The sequence below is a fragment of the Papaver somniferum genome, unplaced genomic scaffold, assembly GCF_003573695.1.
Source record: "Papaver somniferum cultivar HN1 unplaced genomic scaffold, ASM357369v1 unplaced-scaffold_107, whole genome shotgun sequence".
NCBI classification, from domain to species: Eukaryota; Viridiplantae; Streptophyta; class Magnoliopsida; order Ranunculales; family Papaveraceae; genus Papaver; species Papaver somniferum.
In genome coordinates, this window is record NW_020619603.1 from 7463977 (window position 1) to 7490312 (window position 26336).

At 36.3% G+C, this 26336-nt stretch overlaps 2 protein-coding genes and 1 long non-coding RNA gene across 4 annotated transcripts; 1 reads left to right on the forward strand and 2 right to left on the reverse strand.

The window, feature by feature from the left end:
- The first annotated feature begins 15627 nt into the window (after nucleotides 1-15627).
- LOC113327809 lies at nucleotides 15628-18721 on the forward strand. Its single transcript, XR_003349226.1, has 4 exons — nucleotides 15628-15764; nucleotides 17205-17231; nucleotides 17367-17437; nucleotides 17985-18721. It is a non-coding gene; the product is annotated as an uncharacterized LOC113327809 (long non-coding RNA).
- Nucleotides 18722-19068: 347 nt separating this feature from the next.
- Nucleotides 19069-21089, reverse strand: LOC113327764. Its single transcript, XM_026574897.1, has 2 exons — nucleotides 20925-21089; nucleotides 19069-19777 (listed from the first exon to the last, which is right to left on the reverse strand). The coding sequence occupies exons 1-2, from the start codon at nucleotides 20995-20997 to the stop codon at nucleotides 19200-19202; spliced, it is 651 nt and encodes a 216-aa protein (XP_026430682.1). The 5' UTR covers nucleotides 20998-21089; the 3' UTR covers nucleotides 19069-19199.
- Nucleotides 21090-21523: 434 nt separating this feature from the next.
- LOC113327751 lies at nucleotides 21524-25000 on the reverse strand. Of its 2 annotated transcripts, none has more exons than XM_026574880.1 (5): nucleotides 24856-25000; nucleotides 22564-23290; nucleotides 22349-22480; nucleotides 21872-22237; nucleotides 21524-21776 (listed from the first exon to the last, which is right to left on the reverse strand). In XM_026574880.1, exons 1-5 carry the CDS (start codon nucleotides 24897-24899, stop codon nucleotides 21741-21743), a joined length of 1305 nt encoding a protein of 434 aa, XP_026430665.1. In that variant the 5' UTR covers nucleotides 24900-25000; the 3' UTR covers nucleotides 21524-21740. The 2 variants fall into 2 exon arrangements, with proteins under 2 accessions (XP_026430665.1, XP_026430664.1); XM_026574879.1 differs by having other exon boundaries at nucleotides 22331-22480.
- Nucleotides 25001-26336: the final 1336 nt, after the last annotated feature.

Below are 26336 nucleotides of genomic sequence, written 5' to 3' on the forward strand. Positions count from 1 at the left end.
TTTCTTCCTTAATATATCGGAATCGAATTAGGCTCCATCCAAATTGTTAATATCCGATAGAACGGTAGAACATGTGCTGGAAATATTAATTCAAAATATTTTGTATTAAATTTGTTCATTGATTTGGTCCGAGTAGTTTGAGTTTAATCAAAACTCCAACAACAGGGACTTATTTGTGATTTATCCTAACCATATTATAGTCGAGTAGAAGAGTAAGGAAAAATATTCGATATCCGATATGAGATGTTTGAGAAATTGAACTTAAATTTCAATTATGAACATGTTTTACAGGGTTTTTAACATTTATTGTCAGAACCAGATATTATCGGATAAATATCTGATATCAGATAACTTAGCCTATCAGAATCGTTATCTGATTTTTTATATCCTATAGGATATTATCGGATATCAAATATCCGATAGCGCTTGATTTATAAATATCCGACGGATATTCATCCGTTGACACCCCTACTTCTGGGTAGCAGGGACGAGCCTGAAATGGTCACATAACCGTGTCAGACTCGCAGCCAACACTTGGCCGCGCGCATCTCCAGGACAGAACATTGGTGGTGACGTCACATGCATATGTCATACACTATCTTAATACAAATGTCTACTAAAGGCTTGATTTTTTTATATATGTATTTTTTTATTAGTATATATGTTTATTCTTATACAAATTTGTTATTTATGAATAATTTACCGACATTTGTTTTTCTGTATATTTTTTATTTATATTGGTCCTCATCAGTGATGAGATGTTGAACAATACAACTTGGTGGTTCATTATGAACCCACCATCTGTTAACATAATTTGAGACATTGAGCTAAATCATGCGCAATAAAATTGGCTTCTATAGATACATCCGTGAACTTTACTTCACAAAATTCCTTGACGTGAGCTCGGATGGAAAGGGTATTGGATCTAATACAGCAAGGTATGTCGCTTGCGCAGCCCGTAATTGTTTTAAGAATGTCACCAACATCACCCTCTGTTATTAGTTTAGTCACTTGTAATCTGTTTGCTAAATGTAAACCAAATCCATAAGCTTTAGCTTCTGCTACCATTGACGAGATAATGTCGAAGCAAGTAGCTCCACTTCCCAAATGATTACCAAAAAAATCTCTATTCACTGCCCACATAGCTTTTTTCCCTTTGTTGAGTGCTGCATTTATATTTATCTTTATGACAAGAGGAGGAGGACACTCCCAAACCACTGAGTTGATATGGGTAATATTTGAGTTTGAGCAAAAATTCAGTGTATGGTGCAGATCAAACATCTTAAAATCTTGTAGAGCTTTTTGCATGCATTGAGAACCTTGAAGAACAAATTGTTTCTTGATTTCCAAATGTTCCAGACTATGCAGGCACCTAGATTCAGCATAATGCCATCGTATGGATATATCAACCAATTGAGAGTAACATTCATTGGATGGGAGTTATTTTAAATGTCAATGAAAATAGGACTTGATTGAAATACAAATCATGCATATTGACAGTTATAGAGGAGATGTAGTATTGTTTCTTCTTCACTTTTGCGGAATGGGAAAATATTTTTCACCTGGTTATTGAATCTTTTCAGATTATTGTAGACTGCCATACCTTCATATAATATTTTCCACATGAAAATATGGATCTTTGGTTATGTTTTCATGTTCTTCCGAAAATACAAGGAAAAGCAGAAACAGAAACTTGTGGCAACATTATTATCTGATAAAAGTTTATAATTAGACTTTGTTGTGAAGTTACCTGAAGCAGGTTTTAGCCATATTAGCTTATCCACAACCTCCTCTTCTTGCGGAATGTAAATACTGACTATAGCTTCAACTTCATCTGGATGGAAAATCTCGAACAAAAATCCATCTCCTTTAATGCAGAGTAAGAAGTTCTGAGAGTTTATTTACTTGGATATTAGAGTCCAACAACTTAGAAGGTCTAAATCCCGAAAAAAAAGTAGGAATCCAGGGATCCTTCCATATGTGAATTTAATCTCCAGAACCAATAAACCAACAACAATTAGTTCTCAGCAAATCTATGACAAAAAGCATGTCTTTTGTAGCGCTCCCAAAGCTAGAAGCTGACTAATCCAAGAGATTAACTAAATAAAGAGGCACTAAGGATCTAAAAACATTTACTAAAACATTTAATTAAAAAATCTTCTACGAAACTTAACCCAGAAACTATCCCCGCTCTGAAATATATATATATATATATATATATATATATATATATACACACAAGAAATCCTCTCAAATGATACTTATACAATAGTCATTTGGTTTACAAATAGAACATGCAACATAATAAATATAGCAGAAGTTAACCAACTAACGAAATCAACCCTTGAAGCTTTTGCTGCACAACTCTGATATGTCTCTGAAAATGAAAGTGGGAATGGGTGAGCATATCATCCCTAAAAGGGGTTCCCAGTAGGAATATAACATTTAACCTTCAAGAAATCATGGCAAGACATGGAAAACAGTACATGTTTTCCCAAACATCAAAAAGGGACCAAGTCACTGCAATAAACAAACATGTATATAGACAAACTCCTAACTTAAAAAAATATATAATATGGTTGTGTAATTCCGAACTCGAAAATCCACACCTAATTGTATATATGGATGTCGACAATTCCGAAATCGCAAACTGCCGACCAATATATCATAAAAGCTCTAGGTATAAAAGTGAAGGAGCGTATCATATATACCACGGGTGGAAATTCTTATTTCCCATAAAAATTCATATTGACGTTCAAACCTTACAAGTCCTTTTAAAACCATGGAAAGATTACAAAGAATTAACAGAACACTCATAATACAAACTGAATAATGCATGGAATGCACAAATATACGATGCATGAGTTTATAAACATAAATCTTTGTAAAAGAAACAACAATGGTTTCAAAAGAGTTAAATGTAAATTCCCACCTCTTTTGATGACAAGCCACGCCTACCTCGAGATCCATGATCCACTGGTTCATGCTTTGAATCGATCGTTGTTAATAAGACTAACTGTTAATCACATAAGAACTCAAAGAATCTATCCAAAATGGCTCATTCAAGAATCATACAAGTCTACTCTATAGTTATAAGCCCATTTATGGTATCTCATTCTCTACCTTTAACATAACTAAGATTTACTAATTCAATTAGATTGGTTGTATAGTCCATTAAGTACGTCTTATGAATATCTACAACTTTGTAGAAGGAACCAAAATCTAATTCGGATCATGAGTGGTTCAATACCTATTCATTAGGAAAACTGGCTATAAGCCCAAATTCACTAAACATGCACATTAAGCTAAGGCCTGGTTCATCTGGTCAACTAACAGTCAACGTCAGATCTAACATGGTCAACTAATAGTAAACGTCAGTTAAAGGTCAATTCCAAGTCAAGGTCAGGTTATCTTGGTCAAGTCTGATCTACTGGTCAAGGTCGAAGTCAAAGAAGTCAAGGTTTAACTATTCTGGTCAAACGAGTCAAGACTGGGTTAACTCAGTCACTAAGACTGATTCAGGTGAGTCAGCTAAACTGACTGGGATGATTAACAGTCATAAATCAAATGCAGTTACACTTCAACTATAATTCCTATAACTTCATCTTTCATTTCAAACATACATTTAATTCATACAAACTTTAAAACTTATTCACAACAATAAGCTCAGATTAACTGTAATTGCAGCTCTAAGCTCCTACAAGAGAGATTCCACTCCACACATTTAGAAGCTTTCGCTGCGCAACTCTGATCTGTCTCTGAAACTGAAAGTGGGAATGGGTGAGCACATCATCCCTAAAAGGGGTGCCCAGTAGGAATATAACATTTAACTTTCAAGAAATCATGGCAAGACATAGAAAACAGTACATGTTTTCCCAAACATTAAAAAGTGACCAAGTCACTGTAATAAACAAACATGTATATGGACAAACTCCTTCTTAAACAATGTATAATATGGTTATGCAGTTCTGAACTCGCAAATCCTCACCTAATCGTATATATGGATGTCGACAATTCTGAACTCGCAAACTGCTGAACAATATATCATAAAAGCTCTAGGTATAAAAGTAAAGGAGTGTATCATATATACCACAGGTGGAAATTCTTATTTCCCATAAAAATTCATATTGACATTCAAACCTTACAAGTCATTTCCAAACCATGGAAAGATTACAAAGAATCAACAAAACACTCATAATACAAACTTAACAATGCATGGAATGCACAAATATACGATGCATGAGTTTATAAACATAAATCTTTGTAAAAGAAACAACAATGGTTTCAAGAGAGTTAAATGTAAATTCCCACCTCTTTTGATGACAAGCCACGCCTACCTCGAGATCCATGATCCACTAGTTCATCATTTGAATCGATCGTTGTTAATAAGACAAACTGTTAATCACACAAGAACTCTAAGAATCTAGTCAAAATGGCTCATAGAAGAATCATCTATTCTATGGTTCTAAGCCCATTTATGGTATCTCATTCTCTACCTTTAACATAACTAAGATTTACTAATTCAATTAGATTGGTTCTATAGTCCATTAAGTACGTCTTATGGAATATCTACAACTTTGTAGAAGGAACCGAAATCTAATTCGGACCATAAGTGGTTCAATACCTGTTCATTAGGAAAACTGGCTATAAACCCAAATTCACTAAATATGCCCATTAAGCTAAGGCCTGGTTCATCTGGTCAATTAACAGTCAACGTCAGGTCTAACATGGTCAACTAACAGTAAACGTCAGGTAAAGGTCAAGTCCAAGTCAAGGTCAGGTTATCTTGGTCAAGTCTGATCTACTGGTCAAAGTCATAAGTCAAAGAAGTCAAGGTATAATTATTCTGGTCAAACGAGTCAAGACTGGGTCAACTCAGTCACTAAGACTGATTCAGGTGAGTCAGCTAAACTGACTGGGATGACTAACAGGCATAAATCAAATGCAGTTACACTTCACCTATAAATCCTACAACTTCATCTTTCATTTCAAACATACATTTAATTCATACAAACTTTAAAATTTATCCACAAAAATAAGCTCAGATTACCTGCAATTGCAGCTCTAAGATCCTACAAGAGAGATTCAACTCCACACATTCATCTAACCCTAATCCCAAAACCTCAATCACATAATCTTCTTTTACTGGATCAGAAACCTTATAGTTCAATCCACCAGCTGCAGGTCATCTACAGAACTCATACATATCCATTCTCTACTCAATTCAAATAACACTGCATTACAACACATCTCAGATTCATCTTCTTTTCATAAACACGATTAACTCGGCTTTATCTAAAATTCAATTCACTTCCTCAATTGAACTGTCAAACAACTCATTAAACCACAAACACACATATCCAAACCAGTTCTAATTCCATCTCTACCAGTCTCTAATTTTTACTTCAATTATAATACACAGATTATCCACTACTCACATTAACTGCACAACAAACCTTGTTCTAGGTTCAGCTGCAATACCCCAACTTCATTACCCTGCCAATTTCATTCTCCTCGCACCTATAACAATTCATACACCACTTCAGTTACACTGCAAACTCCATGAACTACAACGCTGTCACCACTACCAATTCATGTCATTCATATGCTACAATACCTCTTAGTTCATACCATCAACACCACTAGCCTAACCCGATCATTTAAACTTCAACTACAATCAAGCATCAAAAAGATCTACTAAACTCAGCACATGTTGTCTCCTTTCCTAAATCTCCAATAGCTGTAAAACCACCACACTACTACCAATTGAACAACACCAACAAGTTCTCCACTTCAGCTCTATGTAATTTAACACAATCTAACTACAACCGCACTCCCTTACATACTCATCTCATATCTTAACTCACATGTCTACTTCTTATACTCAATTGAAAAGATTAAATAACTTCAATAATCAAATCAGAAGAACTATTACCTCAATAAAGTTTCACTCCACAATTGAATCAAATCCTTCTTTTCTCCTGACTCGATTCAGCAGATCATTTCAATCTACCACCACCAACGATTTACAAAGAAACCCTAAATAATCCTCAATAGCCCTGCAACTTCAATCAAACATCAATTAAGAACAAACCCATCTTCCATTAGACTTATGAACCTTCAATTTCATCTTCAATTTCACACAATCCCTCAATCAACTCAAGAACCCTAATTCAGTTCATCTTTTCAAAAACCCTAACTTCAGATTCTAATGATTTTTCCACCGTATCCCCTATTTCATATCATACCCATCTATAATCATTCACCTGCAACTCTAATTTCATCTTCTAAGTCTTCATAACATCAATCAAATCCACAAATCCTAATTTCAGAAACCATATAATCAATTATAACAACAACTCAATCTTCTTCTTCCCGTGCTCAAACAACCATAGCACCAACACCTACTTCTTCTATTCAATGACTATAAGATTTATATGAATTATTCTCGAGAGATTCAAGCTCAATCCCTTGAGAATGAGATCGACAGAGGGAAGGAGAGAAAGAACGGAGAAGAAGAAAGAAGAAGATGAAGATGAAGAAGAAAGAGATGAAAAGAAATAAAACGATTCTTCTCTCGACACGTTTGTTGATAAGGCCGACCAGAAACTGATTAAGGAACCCAATAAAAGGATAAGGGCAGCCAGGTGGTTTAAAGCAAAATGACTAGTTTTTCCTTCTCACTAATCCGATGATTTCTTCTTCGTCAGATATCCTAATGACGTGTTCGAGATGTCCATCTCGCATAAATTTTCGAGACCTATCTAACGATACTAGTTTTGTATCTATATTTTTGTTAGATTAATTTCTATTAATTAACGTTCGTGTTAAACTAATCGAGTTATTAATGGTTAATTCGTCACTTGACTGGTCTAATAACGTTGACGAGCTTGAGGGTCCTTACATCTTTCCACGTATTATAATGACCTGGTTTTTCCCAATAATCCCAAAAAGAAGTATCATGTAAATATTTTGTTTAATAAAGTTTTACCCAAGATGTATCTTGACTAGTTAGAAACCTTCAAACCAACTTAGTTATCAAAGATATTAAGTTTACCGATTCCATATATATTTTTAATTCCTGGACCTTCATCTTCTTTTGATCTTTCTACCTTTTCCCATTTAATGAAATGCGACTTCTTTATGGTAACATCATGACCCCACCAGAAAGCTCTCTGGATTTGAAAGATTTTATTAAGAGCTCCATTAGGAAGAATACAGTTCTCCATTGTATAATTTGGAATTTACGAAATAAGTTCTCCAACCTGCAAGTTTAGTACCAAACTTAGAAACCAATGGTTCAAAAGTGTCTATAATGCGTTCTGATTTTAACGGATAAGTGCCCAAATATTTTTCATCCAGATGCATTTCCATGACTCCTAATATCTGAACTGTAATACATTTATTGTTGATAAAACAACTCTTACTGAAGTGAATTGAAAACTTAGAATAGTTTATTATCTGCCGGAGAATGCAGAGTATCTATCTAGAATAAATTATAATTGCTCAACATTAAATTCAGAATTCTTCCCAAAAAAAAACAAATTATCTGCATACATGAGATACCTTATGGTGGGTGCTTGACTGTTAATTTTTTTGCTACGGTATAGATTTAAGCACTCATAATGTTCCATAGGAAGAGATTAAACTTGAGAGCATATACTGAACAAACAGGGAGACAGGGGGCATCCATGACGTAGACCCCTTCTACTTTTAAAGTTTCCACATGGAGATCCATTCAGTAGAACTGGAAAACCGGGAAAAGTAACACAATCCATTATTAGATTGTAAGAGTGGCCATAAATACCCAACTGGTGAAGCATTAAGTTCAAAAAAGACCAAGAAACACAGTCATATGCCTTTGATACATCTGGTTTCAGTGCAAATTAAGAAACCTTGTTTTGATTTAGACTTATACATAGAGTGAAATAACTCTTTTGCAATGACAATGTTATTTGTAATATGTCTGCTTTTAACAAATGCATTCTGTGACCAAGAAATAAATTTACCCATAAAAGTATTGAGTCTAATAGCTATAATTTTAGATACAAGCTTATAGAGAACGTTACATAAAGCAATATGTCTACACTCTACAGCTGTAGTTGGGTTTTTGACTTTAGGAATGAGACAAATATGGGTATGATTTACCATCCTAGGAATTTCTCCAGAAGTAAAAAATACGTTGAATGATGTATGTTGCATCTATTCCCACAATTAACAAACATTTCTTGTAAAATAACACAGGGAATCCGTCAAGGCATGGAGAGCTTAGAGATTTAATTTTTTTAACTACATTTCAAATGTCTTCACCGGTAGGTACTGCTGCAATTAAGTTATTTAAATTCGAGTCCATAAGGAAAGAAATAGGATGCATATTGGATGGAGACTGGGTATTTACATTGTAAGGACCCTTAAACCCGTCAACGCTATTAGACTAGTCAAGAGACGATTTAGTCAATAATAACTCGATTAGTTAAACATGAACGTTGATTAATAGAAATTAATCAAACAACGATCTAGATACTAAACTAGTACCACAAGATGGATCTTGAAAAGTTATGCGTAATGGACTACTCGAACGTGTCATTCAGATACCGGACGAAGAAGATATCTCATTTCTCAGATAAACCACCTGGGTGCCCGTATCCAAGTGATGTGTGCCTTTATCATTTGCCTTTGTCCTTATCAGAACCCATCGAGCAGATAAGGCTGATTCATTCTTCTTCTTTCTCTTTCTTCTTATTTCTTCTTCTTTTCTTCATCATATGTTGATGAATTTGAGAATCAATTCATGATCCTAAGATTGTTATTAAGCTGGTAAAGAGTCAGACAGGTGTTTTAGTGGTGAAGATGGTTATGTGTTGATTTAGGTTCAGCAGAAAAAGAGGATTCCAGAGAATCGTCATTAGGGTTTTTGTTAGGTGAAGGCTTGATTTGAGACACCAATTGAAGATGGGTATCGAGAACATGAATAGAAGAAGATGATTGTTGTGTCAATTCAAAGATTAGATTTCAGAGAAGAAGAGTAATCGAAGAATTAAGGTTTCATGTTCTTCCCCAATTTAAGAATTAGGGTTTTGTGAGAATTGAAGATGGTAATGAAGGTTGTTGGTATTGATTCAAGACTCATGAGAAAAGGGTAAGATCAATTTAAGATTCCAGAATTCATTTATCATCCTTATGTTCTGAATATTTGAGTTTGAGAATTGAAGTTCCTAGGTTGGGTCTGATGTGTATGGTTTAATTTGGTCTCATAATGAACTGATGAGGTGAATTAGTTGTGGTGTTGTTAATGTTGATGTTACAGGGGAAGAGATGTGTGTTGGTGGTGGAGATGTAATTGTAATTGAGTTGGAGAATTAGGAATGAAGATTACAGTTGGTAATGATTTGGTAGATTTGTTATAAGAGGTGTGTTGGTTGTTGCAGAACTGGAGCTGCAGTTGCAGAGTTGTGTTGCTGCTGAGTTTTAGATGTAAGAATTATTAGTTCTGAGATGAATGGGTGATGAAATTGTGTAATTGGTGGTGGTTTGTTGAATTACAGTCAAAGTTCTTTGAGTTGGAGTAGTATGTATAAGTGATGGTTAGAAAGTGGTGGCATTGCAGAGTTGTTATGATGAATGGAATCGCAGGTTATGTGATTTGGATATTGTGTTTGCTGTTGAGCATATCTAGAATGGACGAGTGTTTGTCGATTTTTTATATGCACAATGTTGTATGATTTGAAGTTTATATGTAGGAATTAGGGGATTTATGAGATGTTATAGGTGAAGTGAGATGAGAAAAGAGTTGTTGAATTAGGAATGATTTGGTGAGGAATTGGCTATGTGATAGACGCATTTATGTTTCTATATTAGTCTCAATTCTTTGTAATGTTAGTACTCGATTTTGCGCTTATTTTGGTATTTTATGTCTTTGTAGGTGTTTTTGGATAAATAAACATGTGTGGAGAAATCGGCTCGAAAAGTTGATAAAGGAACATGGAGGATACTTACTATTCGGACTCTCAGTTTGGATAAGGGGCATCTCAATTACTGAGGGGTACTTCAATGATGAGGGGTACCCTAATTGCTATTTACACCTCACCTGCTATCCTCACCCCTGTTCTGGATAAGGGGAAGTCATCTTCAAGAATTTAAATCAGGAAAAAGGCGGGAAAATTGGTTTTCAAAGGCAGCAGATTAGGGTTTGCGATTTGGGCGATCTATAATGAGACTAAAGGGCTAAAATAAAATGGGTGTCTTTCTTTTGGTATAACAGGGCTGGTAATGGGTTTTGTTTTGATCGAATTTGGCTGAATCATCAAGATGACTCCAAACAGGGGCATGACCATTTCACGGAAATTTCAGGCGAGAGTTTGTGGAGTTTTCATCGGAATTTCTTCACAGGAAGGAGTTTGTTTGGGTCTGTTAAGTTCAAACAGGGTTAGCATGGGTGTTTTGTTCGATTAAACAGGGCCCAATTATTGGATTGAAGCGAAACAAACAGGGTGTTAGTCCTCAAGGGAGTTGGGGGAGTTGGGTGTAGTTTGGTTTTTTCCTGTTAGTCGTGGGGGAGTTCAAAGGAGTCTCTCGAAATCTCTGTTAGTCGTGGGAGAGTTTAGAAGAGTCTCCCGAACTCCCTAAAAAACCCTGTTAGTCGTGGGGGAGTTTGAAAGAAACTCTCAAACTCCCTGTTAGTCGTTAAAATTAGAATGATAGGGAGTTGGTGTTTTTGGGGGAGTTCTGGGGATATCTAGGGAGTTTATAGTGTATTTTTTCCTCACTTCAAATCTCTCAAAAAAGTAGAGATTTCTGGAGAGTCTCTCAAACTCCCCACACTCAAAACATCAAACTCTCTCAAACTCCCCACATTCTCTTACACTCCCTCAAAATCCCCAAGATTCAAAATACATTAAACTCCCCCAAACTCACTCGTGGACTAACCCCCTGAAAGAGATATACTCACGGGTATTTTGGGCAAGAATCAAAAAGAAATTTGGTCGGAATTTTATCGGCAAATTGTTTGGAAAGCTGCTGTCTCGAGAAAACAGGATTCGTAAATTCTTGGAAATCGTTAAAAGAGGAAGATTTATTCTATTCTCGGCAAAACAGGGGAGGAGGAAAGTTACGGGATTTTGCTTGACTTATTCTTGGAAGTTACGTGCAGTAATGAGACGACGTATTCTGTTGGATCTGTTTTAGTCCTTAGATAGAGTTTGCAAGATAACAGAAGACGCGTAGAAGAGAAATAAAAGGGAAAGTCCGTTCTTGGCAAGAAAGAAATGGAGAAGATAGGAAAGGATTTATTCTCAAAGATATTTTCATGTGGTGTTTAAATAGATTGTTTTCAAACTACAGAAGTCTGTCGAGGGTTTGGGGTACGCTGCAGAGCTAAAATTCAAGCTGTAGGAGGAGTTGCAGCAGCAGCAGGAAGAAAACGAAGCTGAAGAACATAAATCTGTGCAGGACAGTCGTTTCCTAGGGTCTTAAATTTTAAACTCCTGTAACAGTCCATTAGTAACTATTATCTTCAGTTTGCAACTAATTGAGAATCTTGTGACGCCAATACATCGTTCAAATCTCTGTGTTATATTATTTCTTCAATAAAAATACCTTTTGAGCTATGAATAATTATTTTGGGTGTGCTTTGAGCATGAGGAGCTAAACCGCATCACTGGGACGACGGAGGAAGCCTTATTTCACAATGGTTTGGTAATTATATTTGATTATTTATGACTTTTGCACTTGACTCAATTGATTTATAATTTTTACTAATTATTTGTGATTTCGTTTGATGACGTATGCTTAGACTTAGAGCTTTTGATGCGCCATTCTTGTGATTTACAATTAATGTTTTACAAAATCTACTTTTAGCAAAAGAAATAGAGTCCATAAAAGAGCTATAATTGTTATGAATCAATATATGCATCACTCGATTTTGATTAATGGTGGAACCATGAGTATTAATACCTCTGGATATATGTGATAACCTTGTGAATATATTTTCTTTATTTTATTTTGAAGTCTTAAATTAGATCTCATCAAGTCCGAGCGAACGATACTTTATTTACCACTTCTACAATTACATCACTATGATAGAGCTAAACAACTTTGAGATGACTTGAGTAAGAATGTTGCTTAGAATTGAGTTGGAGAATTAGGAATGAAGATTCCAGTTGGTAATGATTCGGCAGATTTGTTATAAGGGGTGTGTTGGTTGTTGCAGAACTGGAGTTGCAGTTGCAGAGTTGTGTTGCTGCTGAGTTTTAGATGTATGAATTAGTTCTGAGATGAATGGGTAATGAAATTATGTAATTGGTGGTGGTTTGTTGAATTACAGTCAAAGTTCTTTGAGTTGGAGTAGTATGTATAAGTGATGGTTAGAAAGTGGTGGCATTGCAGAGTTGTCATGATGAATGGAATTGCAGGTTATGTGATTTGGATACCGTGTTTATTGTTGACCATATCTAGAATGGACGAGTGTTTGTCGATTTTGTAGATGCACAGTGTTGTCTGATTTGAAGTTTATATGTAGGAATTAGGGGATTTATGAGCTATTATAGGTGAAGTGAGATGACAAAAGAGTAGTTGAATTAAGAACGATTTGGTGAGGAATTAGCTATGATAGAGATAAACAACTTTGGGATGAATTGAGTAAGAATGTTTCTTAGAGCTGCAATTGCACGTAGGTTGTGTTATCTTTAGAAATCCATTTTGAGTTATAATTTGAATGATTTAATTGATGCTTTATTAGATTGAAGTTGAATTTGAGTTAAGATTGTAGAGTTAGAAATCTAGTTGTGTGAGAAGGACCCTTAGTCTGTCTAGCTGAGCTTATTCAGTATGATTCATTTTTCTTTAGTTGACTCAGTGAATCTTGACAGAGTTAACCCTTTTGACCAGACCTTGACCCTTAGACTGACGGTGACCGTTAATTGACCTTCTGACCTGAGAATGACTGTTAGTGACCGTTAGTTAACTCAGATGGATTGGACCTTAAATTAATGGGCTGGATTGGTTGACTTGGGCTTAGTTACCATGTATTCCTAGTTTGATATTTTAGAGCCCCTTACGGTCCAAATTAGATTTTGGTTCCTTCTACATAGTTGTGGATCTTTTTAAGACATATCTAATGGACCATATAAGCAACCCAATTGAGTTAGTAAACTCTTAGAGTATTAAAGGTAGAGAATGAAAGAGATGTAAAACTATAAATGGGCCTAGAAGCATTAGATAGTTCACTTAGTTTATAACTAGAGAATTATAGGAAATTATGTTGTGAACTTTGTATGAGCCTTTTGGCTAAACTCTTGGAGTGATTGTGTGATTAACAGTTAGTCTTTATTAACAACAATTAAACGGATGGATGAGCTAATGGAGTTTATAACGCAAGGTAGGCAAGGGTTGTCATCAAACCAGGTGGAAACTCTGTAACCTTCTTGTAATCATTGAGCATTCTTTCTATTGTGAGCATGAAGAATCTTTATTACTTTTGGCACGTTTGTGTGTTATACTATCTATGCAAATGCTTGTATGTGTCTTGATGTGCGTGTAATATGCGTTGTATGATTTCCTCGCAAGGAGTGTATGTGATTCCCCATGGCTCTTTGTTAAGGTAAGTATGGCGGCTTCTTCCCCGTTATAATATTATTTAGTAGGGCGACTTCTTCCCCGTTTCAATATAATAGTAGGGCGGCTTCTTCCCTGTTTTGATAGTATATAAATAATATATAGTAGGCGGCTTCTTCCCCGTTATAATATTACCTAGTAGAGCGGCTTCTTCCCCGTTTCATTATTATATATACTATTTTATTTTGGGGAAATCACTCGTGTGCATACTATACTTGTATGACTAACTTTCTGATCTTGAGAGTAATATTCTAAATCATGCTTTGTATGGGCACTCTGTGTGGACGATGTTATTATTATTGATTATGGTTGCCCTCGCGTCGTCTTCTCCAATGAGTTTGGCGAGGTTAGAGTGAGACTTACTTCATGATGCATGAATAGTTGAATGATTAGTTTATTCTTGTTTCTTTCACGTTATTTTCTTTTAGAACTGTGAAGCATGTTAGTGATTACTTGAGAGTTATATGTTTTCATTGAGCACCCTTTTGGGATGATGTGCTCACTCGTTCCCGCTTCAGTTTCAGTTACCAAAAGAAATGATGCACGTGAAGATATCCATGTTCATAGTTTAGAGCGTTACCGAAATTGTGTTACATTCATGTATCTTTTTAGTATGTGTACTCTTCATTTATTGTAAAACAACATACTAATATATTAATATCATTTGAGAGTTCTTCATTCATTAGTATCGGAGTGTTGGGTTAAGTTTGGTTTTAGTTAACTTTATGCAATTAAGATTCTTAAGATCATCAATATGAAATTGATTCTTCAGTTAGGTTGTAATACTGTTAGCTAAGCAAGTTTAGTAATTGGGGCGTCACATACATCTTCTTGAGATAAGTTTTGGAAGAAAGAAATCAACTCCTCAACAATGTCATTAGGAGTTATTAACCATTCTTGGTCGCCATTTTGGACGCAATAAATTTGGTTTTTCCTTCTTCCTTGTTGGACCGTAAGATGAAATTGTTTTGTGTTTTTGTCTCCAGTTTTCATCCATATTTGTTTCATTCTTTGGCGCCTCTATAACGATATAGTCTTTTAGTTGAATTCACCAACATTGTTGAGAAATTAAATTGCATCCATAATATATGCATTTTATTTGGAAATACTGCAAATTTCATACCGTGTCCACATCCTAGTTTTTTGAGAATTTTTGGTGTCTACGTCTGCGTCGCTACAACCCAGTCCGCTTTAATGCGAACAACGGAAATCTGAAAGAAGAAAAACAATTTTTTTTTACCAATTTCATAACGTGTACGCATCCTAATTTTTTGAGAATGTTTGGTGTAACTACAACCCAGTCTGCTTTACTGTTTTTTTTTTTGAAGCATGCATATAATAAAAAGCAACTAAACTGTTATTACACGAGGGAATGTGATTCCCCTAGAATCGCCTAATAGAATATGATTAAGAAAAGCCGGGTTCGTCTGGTCCCATATTGAGCTTGAGTAGTTTCCAGCTTGGCTATCGTCCGCCGCATAGTTCGCTAGACCATCTGCTGCTTGGTTTCCTTCTCCGTAATTGTGCTGAATAACATAACATGGAATTTGGCGCATCCGGTACTTAATTTCTGTCACCATTTCTGAAATATACCAAGGGGCTTCTTCTGGAGTTTTAATGAAGTGTATGAGACTTTCAGAATCTGCCTCAAATAACACTTTAGGCCATCCTCTTTCCGTCGCAGTTCTGGTTGCTAATACTGTTGCCCAAGTTTATGCTGTGAGCGCTGAGGTTAATCCTAGCGGTTGAGCAAGAGCCATTATCGTTTGTGCATTCGAGTCCCTGCAAATGAAACCTGCTCCCGCCATACCTGGGTGGCCTCTATCAGCTCCATCGGTGTTGTTAGAATATGAAAGAAATCTGAAAGAAAAAAAATAAAATAAAATAACCAATTTCATGACGTGTCCGCATCCTAGTGTTTCCTGCACGTATTTTTGTACTTTTACTGTTAGACGTTGGATTATATCCATCTCTAAAATCTGCCGTCCCATCTAACTAGCCTAAACAGCCCCCAGATACTTAACAATTAACAAACACGTCTATTTTTCTCTCTTTCAGAATTTTCCTTTTACTCACTCAACTCTCTGAAAAAACCCAAACTGAATCTTCGAAAGAGTCTCCAATGGAATCGAACTTTACTCTTATTTGAATAGGTATGTACATTTCCCATATCAAATTCTTTTCCTGCTATTTTCTCTAATTCTAGGGTTCTGTCAGTTTTAGGGATTTACTTATGTTTATCAATGGTTTTGTTATTCAATGATTACTCCAATTTCAATATTTAGTGATAATTTGGATGTAGTGAGTATTGTATTGACGAACATCAAATCTAGATTAGATAGTTTTAATTTGATCTATCTGATAGTTTTGATGAATATCGACCACTGAAAATGAGAATATTACTTACACGATTGAAGACCATGAATCCCAAGTCCAAATCAACATCTTTGAAATCGATGAAATTTGTGGTGATGATTTTGATTTGGGAATTGTTTTGGGGATAATTCTGAAATACGAAAACTGTTGGAGGCATGTAATAGTGTTTACTTCAGGGATTGAGTCTAATGTTTCAAAATTTGGGTTGAATTGTATGTGACTGTTGGAGGCATAAATTATGCCATGGAAATGTTCGACTAAATGTCGATTAGAATTTCTTAATTATGTGCATGTAGTGAAAATGCACAAGTTCAATCATGTTGGAACAAGTTATGATTTTGTTGTTTGAAAATACCTCGCTTAGGTGTGTTTCAATTCTATACAGAACAGGCCGGAGAAGCGTGGAAAAGCAAGTTAAAAACAAATTAGTGTGTAGGATTTTTGGTTTGTTTTCGTTAATATTATCTTCTTTTTGATCTGTATCAATGATTTTACTTCTTACTTCTTAGGCTTACATAACATTTCTATCTATATGTTGTGGGTTTTTACTGTCACACTGGGATTGACTGCTAATGAGGGTTATTCAGTCAATATTTTGGGGACACAGAGTCGTGCTACCATTTACTGAAGTTGTTATTTAGAATATATGCCATATTTGTATAGAACTTTTTCATTAATAAACTCATGAACAAAAGTTGAACAAGCGCGAAACTTCCTCCAGTATATGTTTTTAGCCGTGAGATCAGCGCCATGTTCACCAACCTGTTTTGGTTGATTGAGAAAACCTTAATTTTAAATCTTATAAGTTGTTTGGTTTCGCTTAGCTCCATCAGTTTGGCTTTCTTTTCATAACAAGCCTTTGGATTTGGCTTCTTTTGTGCTGTGTTTACATTTCTATTTGCTGAATTTCTTGCGAAGTAGAAAGAACTCATTATCTTGAGGGATGAAACAGTGTAAGTAGAGCACTACGAAGAGTCCACACTGGAATTGTGTAGGAGTGAGGCAATGTACTAATGCTTCATGGTAGAGATTGCAAGTGTCTAGGTTACAGAGTTTTGATTGGGGCGGATTTAATGACAGGGATAATTGAATTTTCTTAAACATTGGTTAATATGAAAATCTATTCACCCGTCAGGATTTTATTAGCTTAAAACCAAATAAAATTTGTGATACATCTGTGTTGATCATATGATGATGATAGCTTTTGGTGGATGCAGGTACCATTGGACATGGAAGAGCCACAGGTGTAGTGTTTTGCTCCCTACTTGTATTGTTTTAATTGGTGGATTTTTCTGATCTACGGTTTCTTTTCTTACCATCTAAAATTATGGCTTCCTCTCATTCTTCGACTTCTATGCTTTGTTCATCATCACTAACAGATGATATATTGCTCGAGATCTTTACTTATCTTCCTCTGAAGTCGATCTATAAGTTGAAATGTCTTTCAAAGGTATGGTTATCTAATTTCTCAGACCTCATTATCAAATGGTTCAGAACCAATAATAAGTCTCTTCCATGGATACAATATCATTCAATTACTTATCAAGGTTTTATTGACGACCCATTGAAATTTAGATATGCTTATCCTGAATTACATTCAGAGTTTATGACTAGTAATGAACATTTGTTCTCGCTTAAGTGTCTTATAAATAAGAAACCATCCCAAGGAGCTAAACTTTACGCCTTAGGTTCTAGTAATGGTTTTCTACTTTGTTATTCCAAACATTCAGAACATCAGAAAGGCAGGTATCATGTCTGCAATCCACTCACTCAGAAATGGGTTTCACTTCCTTCACCACCTAGATCCCCACCTAGTAATCTTGATTTTAATGGTGTATTCTCTGAGTACTCATCATCATTCACAAGTTGTTGCTATTGGGTTGTACGTATCCCTAGATTTAACGTCCCTTCAAAGAAATTTAATGTTCATATGTTTTCTTCTGATTTGGGTATGCTAATTCTGTTATCCTTAATGGTGTTTTGTTTTGGATTGACAGGTTGGGTAGAATGTTAGTTTACGATTTCATTAAGAACAACGGAAGTGATGGCCACCGATGTAGTTTGATTGATTTGCCAGATGATGATGGGAAAAACTTCGAAAGTATTCTTGGGGAATCAGAAGCCTGGCTCTGTTACGGTAGAATCAAGTTACAGGCGAGGAACTGACTCTGAGTGTTTGGGTGCTCAACGAGGTCAACTGGGAAATAACGCACAAGAATATTTTATTAGGCCCTGCCTATATAGAACTTCCTTCTCAGCTAAGTGGATTTGCAAGAATCAGAGTTTTAGGCTTTAATGTTGTTTTGCTCGGTTGGCCGCAACAGGTTTGGGGATTCAATGTCCAGACTAGAAGCGTTGAAGAGCTCTGCTTGGGTAATGCATATGAATATGATATAGGCAAGCTGTACCTGCCGTTTGTGCTAAAGCCAATGCCAACAGTACTTCCAATTTGTAGAAGCAACCCTGAGGCTGAAGAGAGAAAAGAGAGAGAGCTCCAGAGACTTAAATGGAATGGAAAGAATGGAAGCGATGAAAATTTGGGCAGAGGGAAAAGACGTCGGACTGAGAAGGTTTTTCCTTGGATTCTTCTTTGAAAGTTTCCTGTATTTTTTTTCTTTTCTTTTCTGTTGCAAGGCTGGTGCCTGGAGCATGACTCAATCTGTTTTTTTTTTCTTCCTTTGTGTCAAAATTTGTTTTGGAGTTGCTAAATTTAGTGATCAGTTTCTATCTTTTTTTATTTGGATCATTCTAATGTTTGTTATCAGATTTCATGATATTCAAAAAGAAGACTCAAAATTAAAAACAAACTGTCTAATATCTGACTCACATCGAGTCAGGGGTAGACTAGGTTTTTTTTTTTTTTTTGATGTCTGACTCGGTTCATATATTTGGCTAGATAGTATTCTGACTCGGGTACAATTTTACAATTTTATACCTGACTCACACATATCGGACTAGATTCAAAAGTTTTTGACAAAATTTTGAGTCAGATGTAATAAGTTAGATTCAGAAGTAATGAGTCAGATTCAGACGCCTCCGGTCAGCTATGCTTAACAGCTTTATTGCAAAAAAATGTGAATTCATTGAGAGGCTTGTGAAACATTCATATTGCTTTAACACTACAAATACAAAAACAAATCCAGAAAACAAGTTTAAGCACATCTCTGATATCGATCAAAACTACTTCTAAACAAAATGCGCGCAGAAAGTGTTCAGAAACCTAATGCATAAACAACAGCAATCAAACTTCCAATTGTCTGTAACCAAAGAACCCTGTAAGATCCATTAGCACTACTGCAATCATCGCTTGTTCCACTGAAACATCCAGGTCCTTGCGCTTTGATCTCACCTCCATCTACGACGAAACTGCTATTCGATTTTCCATTACTGAAAAGCACGCACCAAAAATACGGTGACCCACCATCGGTACCTTTAACTGCTGCCCCTACTTCAGTATGGTTTTTATTGTACAATATATCCAGCCCCTTGCTGCTTGGAACCAGAAGGGTAGAAAACGCTTCAGGTGCAGAGATGTATTTAGATTGACAACCTATTAGCCGCCCGGTTATTGGTGTCAAGGTTGAAGCTTGGACGCCACAGCTGGGAGCAAATGTATCAGCAATGTCTGAGTCAAGAGGCTTTTTGTTATCTACGTCATCGCATTTTCCTTGATATGCTTTTATGTATTGCAAAGCAATGCAGGCTAGTCCTTGATTGTCTGCAAGAAGTGATGCTTTGTGCCCAGTTCTGTTGCTGTTGAGTACGGACACAAGCTCATTTGCAGTGTTATCTGCAATTCAAACTCCAGTTATTAGAGTATGAAGCTTATAAGAAAGACCCGAACAAAAAAAAATCAAAATCAAGAAAACAAATGTACAGAACAATAGAAAAATCTCTAAGAAAATGACAGGAACGTGGACAGAAGCGAAATCAATGACCAGGAGCATTGAGCAGCTCATTAGTTTACAGTTTACACCATAAGCTCTATCTGAACAGTTTGTTCGGCGAAATCAAATGGGAACATTTTGGCAATCTCTAACCAATAGCTGCATGTAATTCACAGTTAACGGACTATGAGATTTCACTTCTCAACACTAAAGCTTTACAAGCATAATTTGTTTCCCAAAAGCGTTGGGATGCAAAATGAAGAAAAGGCCAGTTTCCTGTATCGATGCAAATCTCCTTACTGATTACTCCCACCCCAAAGGACATACAGTCATACAGGGAAAACCCACAAACTCTATTTAATCAAAGTACTAAAATTTATTTGTTTTCAGCTCCAAGACACAAAATTTCCTTACAGGTGACATATGGGTGATTCCTTATAGATACAGAAATGCAGCATAGTGAATTTATTCAATGCTCCGTTGGCAATCTAGACTAGAGATCGGTTGCTTCAACCAATAGCTGCACCTAATTCACTTCTCCACACTAAAGCTTCAAATCTTAAGATGCAAAGCGAAGAAAAGAGCAGTTTCCTGTCTCAATTTGCAAATCTCCTAACTGATTACTCCCAAGCCAAATGACATACAGTATTACAGGGAAAACCCACAAATTCTATTCGCTAAATGTACAAGAAAATGATGAAATTGTTTTGGTTTACTGCCCTCATTCTCAGCTCCAAGATACAGAAACGCAGCATAGTGAAGTTACTCAATGCTCAGATGAATCCTAACCTAGAAGAATTAACATTCCTAAGAAATCATACATTTGAGAATTCTAGAAACTCAATCAGAAAACAATCTTTACTTGACAAGAAAAAAGAAACCCCAAATACAAAATTTCAAGAAAAACTAAGAAACTAAACTCATATCTGAATCAGAATAACATTTGAAACTAACCCACTTGAACTATTAAGCCTGCAATTACTGTATGATTTTCAGATTGGATAAGAAATGAAGAAAATAAACAGTAGAAGTTGAAGTGGATCTACTTACTTTTACTGTCAGCTGAAACAGTGACTAAGAACAGTGAAGCTAGCAGAACCCATGTTGTCATTGCCGTTGCCATTACTTCTCTACTGGTGGTGAACTGAGAAATGCCTTTAGATGATGAACTGAGAAGAAGGAGTGAGAGACTGTGAGAGAGTCTAGCTCAGAGGGTATATGCTTTTGCTTTTGTCTTCAATTTACTCATTGAGATTGTAAAAAGTCAAATTTGCCCTTGTTGATGTTTTGAAATGATTGAAAAAGGCAATTTTCAATGATGATATTGTTTGGATTACAAAAAACTCAATCTTAGATTTTCAAGATGGTGGATGGGGATAAACCCTAGGGAATGTGAAGAACTTTTGGTAAATTTTGGAGCAAGTCTGGAGTTCAAGTCTCGGTAACTACAAATTTTCCAGGTATCGCAAGTCGCAACGGCAATCCTTCAGACATCGAAAGAATGACAGTTTTCCCTGGTTTATTTCTGCAGTTTTACTTCACCAACTGGTGTTTACAGATTCCTAACTATGTTCTTCCTGTGCCCATTGGGACTAATGTTCTCTGTGTTGTTTCGATGTACAGTAAGGTAGTGAAACTGAAAAGAAAGTTACTGAAAGAAACAACTAGTTGCTTAAACCACACAGAGTAAGAGACAACCAGAACTGCAATATTTACACTTTTTACTCCAAACATTCATTTTTACAGACAATCCGGTTCCTGGTATCTCTTTTGGACATCTGCCAAATCCTGGAATTTGTTGAAGACTTCAGAATCTGTTTGCATTACCTGGCTGTTCAAGTTGACTGCTGCATAGCCGTTTCCTGATTATCCTCGTCCACGTCCACCTCTTTTGCCCGCCCTCTGAACAAATAACATTCAGAAAATGAGTTAAGCAAGTAATGAAAAAACTGAACGTACTTACAATTCAAGAGTTCAAAGAAAAAGGCTTTTCTTACCAACTTCCGAAACTCGGTTCTGGACTCCAGCATATGTGAATACAGGGTTTGTTGTTGTGTAGTGACCAGCTCCTTTAACTCCATGATCTCCATGTCACGCATTCGTAACAGCTGCCTCACCTCTTTAAGCTCCTCGCGCAGCTCCTTAATCTCACCGAACACATCCTGATTACGCTTCACCCTCTTTGATGGCTTCTGCTCGTACTCCTCCTCGTATGCATCCTCTGCATATGCGTCATGGTGATCAGAGTTGTCCTCCAACTCTTCCATCGGATCTGATTCATCATCATCCTTCTTCTCCATTTTGACATTGCAATAACGTTGTGGTTTCTTGTAAGAGATGGGAACAGGTGATAAAATGTCCAACTACAGATAAATAAAAATATAAACGTTAAGATGCGGTTACGAGTTCGAAGCAGCGCTACAAAGTAGGAAAACACTATTGGACTAAATACCAACATTGCTGCAGTTGAAGACCTCAGTTTGAATGGCAACATAGGATGGGGCAGTCTCACACGTCCATCGCAGAATAGGAGGAAAACAATTCACAGGATCGATCCTCTTGGCAAATGCTTCCCCAAGTTTGGGAATATTTTCATAGGCCCAAACCTGAAAATCGAAAAACAAGTTTTCACATTTTGTTTTAACACGGTTTCTACAACAGATAAAGATAACAAACTTACAGTTCATACCTGGAAAGCAAAGGGGAATCCCCTCAAGGAGTAAGTCTCATGCCAGTGATTAGGATTTGTTCGTTGCTTTTCTTTGAACTTCTCTGCTCGCCTCCTCAGTGCAATAGCCAAGGAAGAAAAAGTCCGTTCATATGAAACTAGACCCCAAGGGTACATGTTGAATTCATCTAAGTCATCAACTATTTGGAGGAATCTCAAATCTATGTACGTTTTTTTATCTTTACCCAACAAGAAAAATTCTAAAAGGTAAACTAATGCTAATTTTATAGTATCATCTTCGTGTTCACAATTTATAAAAGTTTCTTCCAATGTATACATGCTAATAGACTTGGAACCGGAAAAATACTTATGCCGAAGCCTATGAGACAAAAAGAGTGGGTCTTTCTCTATGTTTGGCCTTGTTTTCAAAGAAAGACCTGTTACTAGTGAAAAATCCTGTGCGGAGAATTGGATCACATGTCCTCCTACCAAAAACTGCATGGCCTCGTCGTTGATGCAAGGACCGCCTAACTCTCTTAACAGTAGACTATGCACAACATTTCCACAGAATTTGAGTTTGGGCATGCACATTAGATGCCCGAAACATGTGTCTCTAAACTTCTCCATTTGGCTAGCATTTAATTTCTCCTCGATAACTTTGATGGTTTTCATTTGTGACAAGCATGTAACCGTGGCTTGGAAATGCATATTTTCCTTAATCTTCAGAGAAGGTATTGAAACAACCATCCTGCAGTGTACAATAGGAAAACATACCCCATTAACCACACACAAAAATTTGCAGCAAGTAATCTCGATTACCATCTACACATAATCCAATGTCAATCTCAGCAGTCAACAATGCTATAATAATGGTTGCCAGGTGGAATGAGATCAACAAGTCGATTCCTTCAAAATGATAAGGCAAATAACATTTTCAGACTTAACAAGTTGTGCAAATTAGATGTGCAAATTACTAGTAGAAACGAACAATTTAGACCTTGCCCAGATGTTTCCCCTGTATTTGGTTCTACATACGCATTAGGATAAAACCAACACTATATCTCACCTTACCAAGAACAAAGAAGGGAAAAGTTATAGCAACAGCCACTAAGATATCATGATTATTAACCAGAAATAAAAGTAAGGTAAAACTGATTTACTCTAACAATCAAACCATTCATTCTTAACTACCAAATAGTACTTATTTCAGTGAGAATCAATATCAGTTCAGCTTATTTCAAATGTCACATACACATAGGGGCAGAGCCAGCATAGGCGATGGGGCATCTGCCCTCATGTCAGCTGCCCCCATTTTACGCATTCCTTAGAGAGATAGCGCAATTTAGCCCCACCAGACCCCACACATCCACCCACCACTCCTCCCATAGGATTATATCTGGCTTTGCCGCTGCAGATATACATATATCAGTTCTACATATTTCAATTGTCACACACACACACACACACAGTGGCAGATCCTGCAGAAGCCATAGGGCGATTTCCCCCATAAAAGCTGTCCTCACAAGTCATTGTACTCATTCCGTTGGGAGAAGGTGCATTTCCACACACACAAACACACCACCACCACCGCACCACTCCATAGGAGTATGTACAGGTAAGAGGAAAATTCTCAAAAGATTTAACAATAGATGGGTGGTGACGGCATATGAAACCTCTGTAACTGGTGGTGATGGGGCAGGTGGTGGTGGGCTCTCATAGACATATGGTGGCGATGAAGGAACTGGCGATGGAGGTGGAGATGATGGAGGTGGCGGTAAATAAACAACTGCTGATGGTGTTAGTCATGGAAGTGGAGGTTCATACTCAAATTCAATACACATGGTGGAGACGAATGAGGTGGAGTTGAATTTGGTGGTGGTGGGGTTCCAACACAATAAACTGGTGCTGGTGGTGGGGTGAATTTGGTGGAGGTGGTGGTGGTGTGGAGAATAAACTGGTGGTGGTGGAGGTGGTGAATAAATCAATTACAAACCATATATAACTAATAAAATTTCAAATCATTCCCCTAAATCCTCATACCCAAATGCATTACACTGATTATCAGAAAAATGGGTATTTCTCAAAAGTCAAAACCCTAAAAAATTTGATTTGTCCTGCCCTTTCAACTAATCACTCACTCTCACTCTCTCCATCCTCTGTAACTACAAATACACTTCCATTCATAAATCAATTCTAAACCCACCCACAAAATCAATTTTTGAAATTTAAAAAAGATTAATCAACATGAATATGAATGTGGGGCTTTATCAAATTTCCAGAAATTGATTCATAGGATTTCAGAAAAATTATTACCTGTTTGGTGAAGTGAGGTTTCTGCTGCTCATCTCTTCTTCCATTACTTCTTCTTCAATGGTGGTGGCTCTGGTTTCTGATTGTTTGTTGGTGTAGAATGAAGGTCAGAAGGTGTGTTTCATTTGGGATTTAGGTTAAAGATGAATAACTCGAGGATATATATATATATATATATATATTTGGTGTGCATAAATATATATTCTAGAGGGAGACAAGGTCATTGGAATGAATTTTTATTTTTAAACAAAAATATTTATAAATGGTGTGGGAAAATGACTAAGATAGCCCTTCTTGTTTTTATTTCATTTTTAGGTGGAAGCCTAGTTAGCAATTCGGGGAACGGGTAGTAGTTCGGGACGCCATACGTACCAGAAGTTTTACGGATTCAGATAGGTCGGATTCGGTCAACGGTTCGTTATTCATACAGTAGTTCGGAACGTGCATATTCGTTTTATAAATGTGAGTTCCGCACTTAAAATTTGGCTTACATATATGATAAATTGATAAGTATTATGACCTTATTACTAGACTAATTTTATTTGTATATGATTTATAAGATGGAAAAAAATATTTTAGTGTGATTATTTAACAAGAAGTAAATAATTTAATCACATAAATGTATTATAAAACTATTTTATAGAATTTTAACAAAAATCAGCATATACAACACTAGTTAAACAACTACCTATAGAAAATTTTAACTGAATAATTGTATTTAAATATAAAGTATATACAAAGTCAAACAAAAACCAATCAACAGACCTCTGGTCAGAGAGTTACCTACAGGAGTTCTAGTTCGGAAATATCATTCAGATTCGATCAGTTCGGATACGTTCGCGAATCATTTGTGAGGTCCATATAATTCGGGAACTAGGTTCGGAGTTCAAATAGTTCGGAAGTATCATTCGGATTCGGTCAGTTCGGATACGTTCGTGAATCATTGGGGAATGATTCAGATAATTACTAACTAGGGGTGGAAGTAGACATGGACCTACTACCCGGAGCAGACTCAGCCAGTTCATCTGACTAAACATGTTCCATGAACAGGTCTGGGTTAAGAGAATTCCACTAACATTTTTGCAAGAAAATTGAACTCTTACACCATGTTTGTTTGCATCTGACTCGCAATTAAGATTTGAGTCAAATTCTGACTCGTTGAGAATAAGGTATCAAACTGTTTGTTTTCAATTATTAGTTATATTTGACTCGACTTCTGACTCAGACCTAACTCCTGATTTGGACTCGTTTGAGTCAGGTAACAAAATATCCCAAATTCATGAGACCAAATTACCGGATTACATAATTTTGAGTCAAACATATTGAGGCAGACCTAGATGGCTGAGGTGATTTCAGTCAGATACAGACGACTCACATTTTGTTTGTTTTCACGACTTCCCAAACTTCGCTAGCTTCCACCATGAGACTTGAACGTACACCAGGACTTGTACCTAGACGACCCTGAATTGGGCCTGCACCACCAT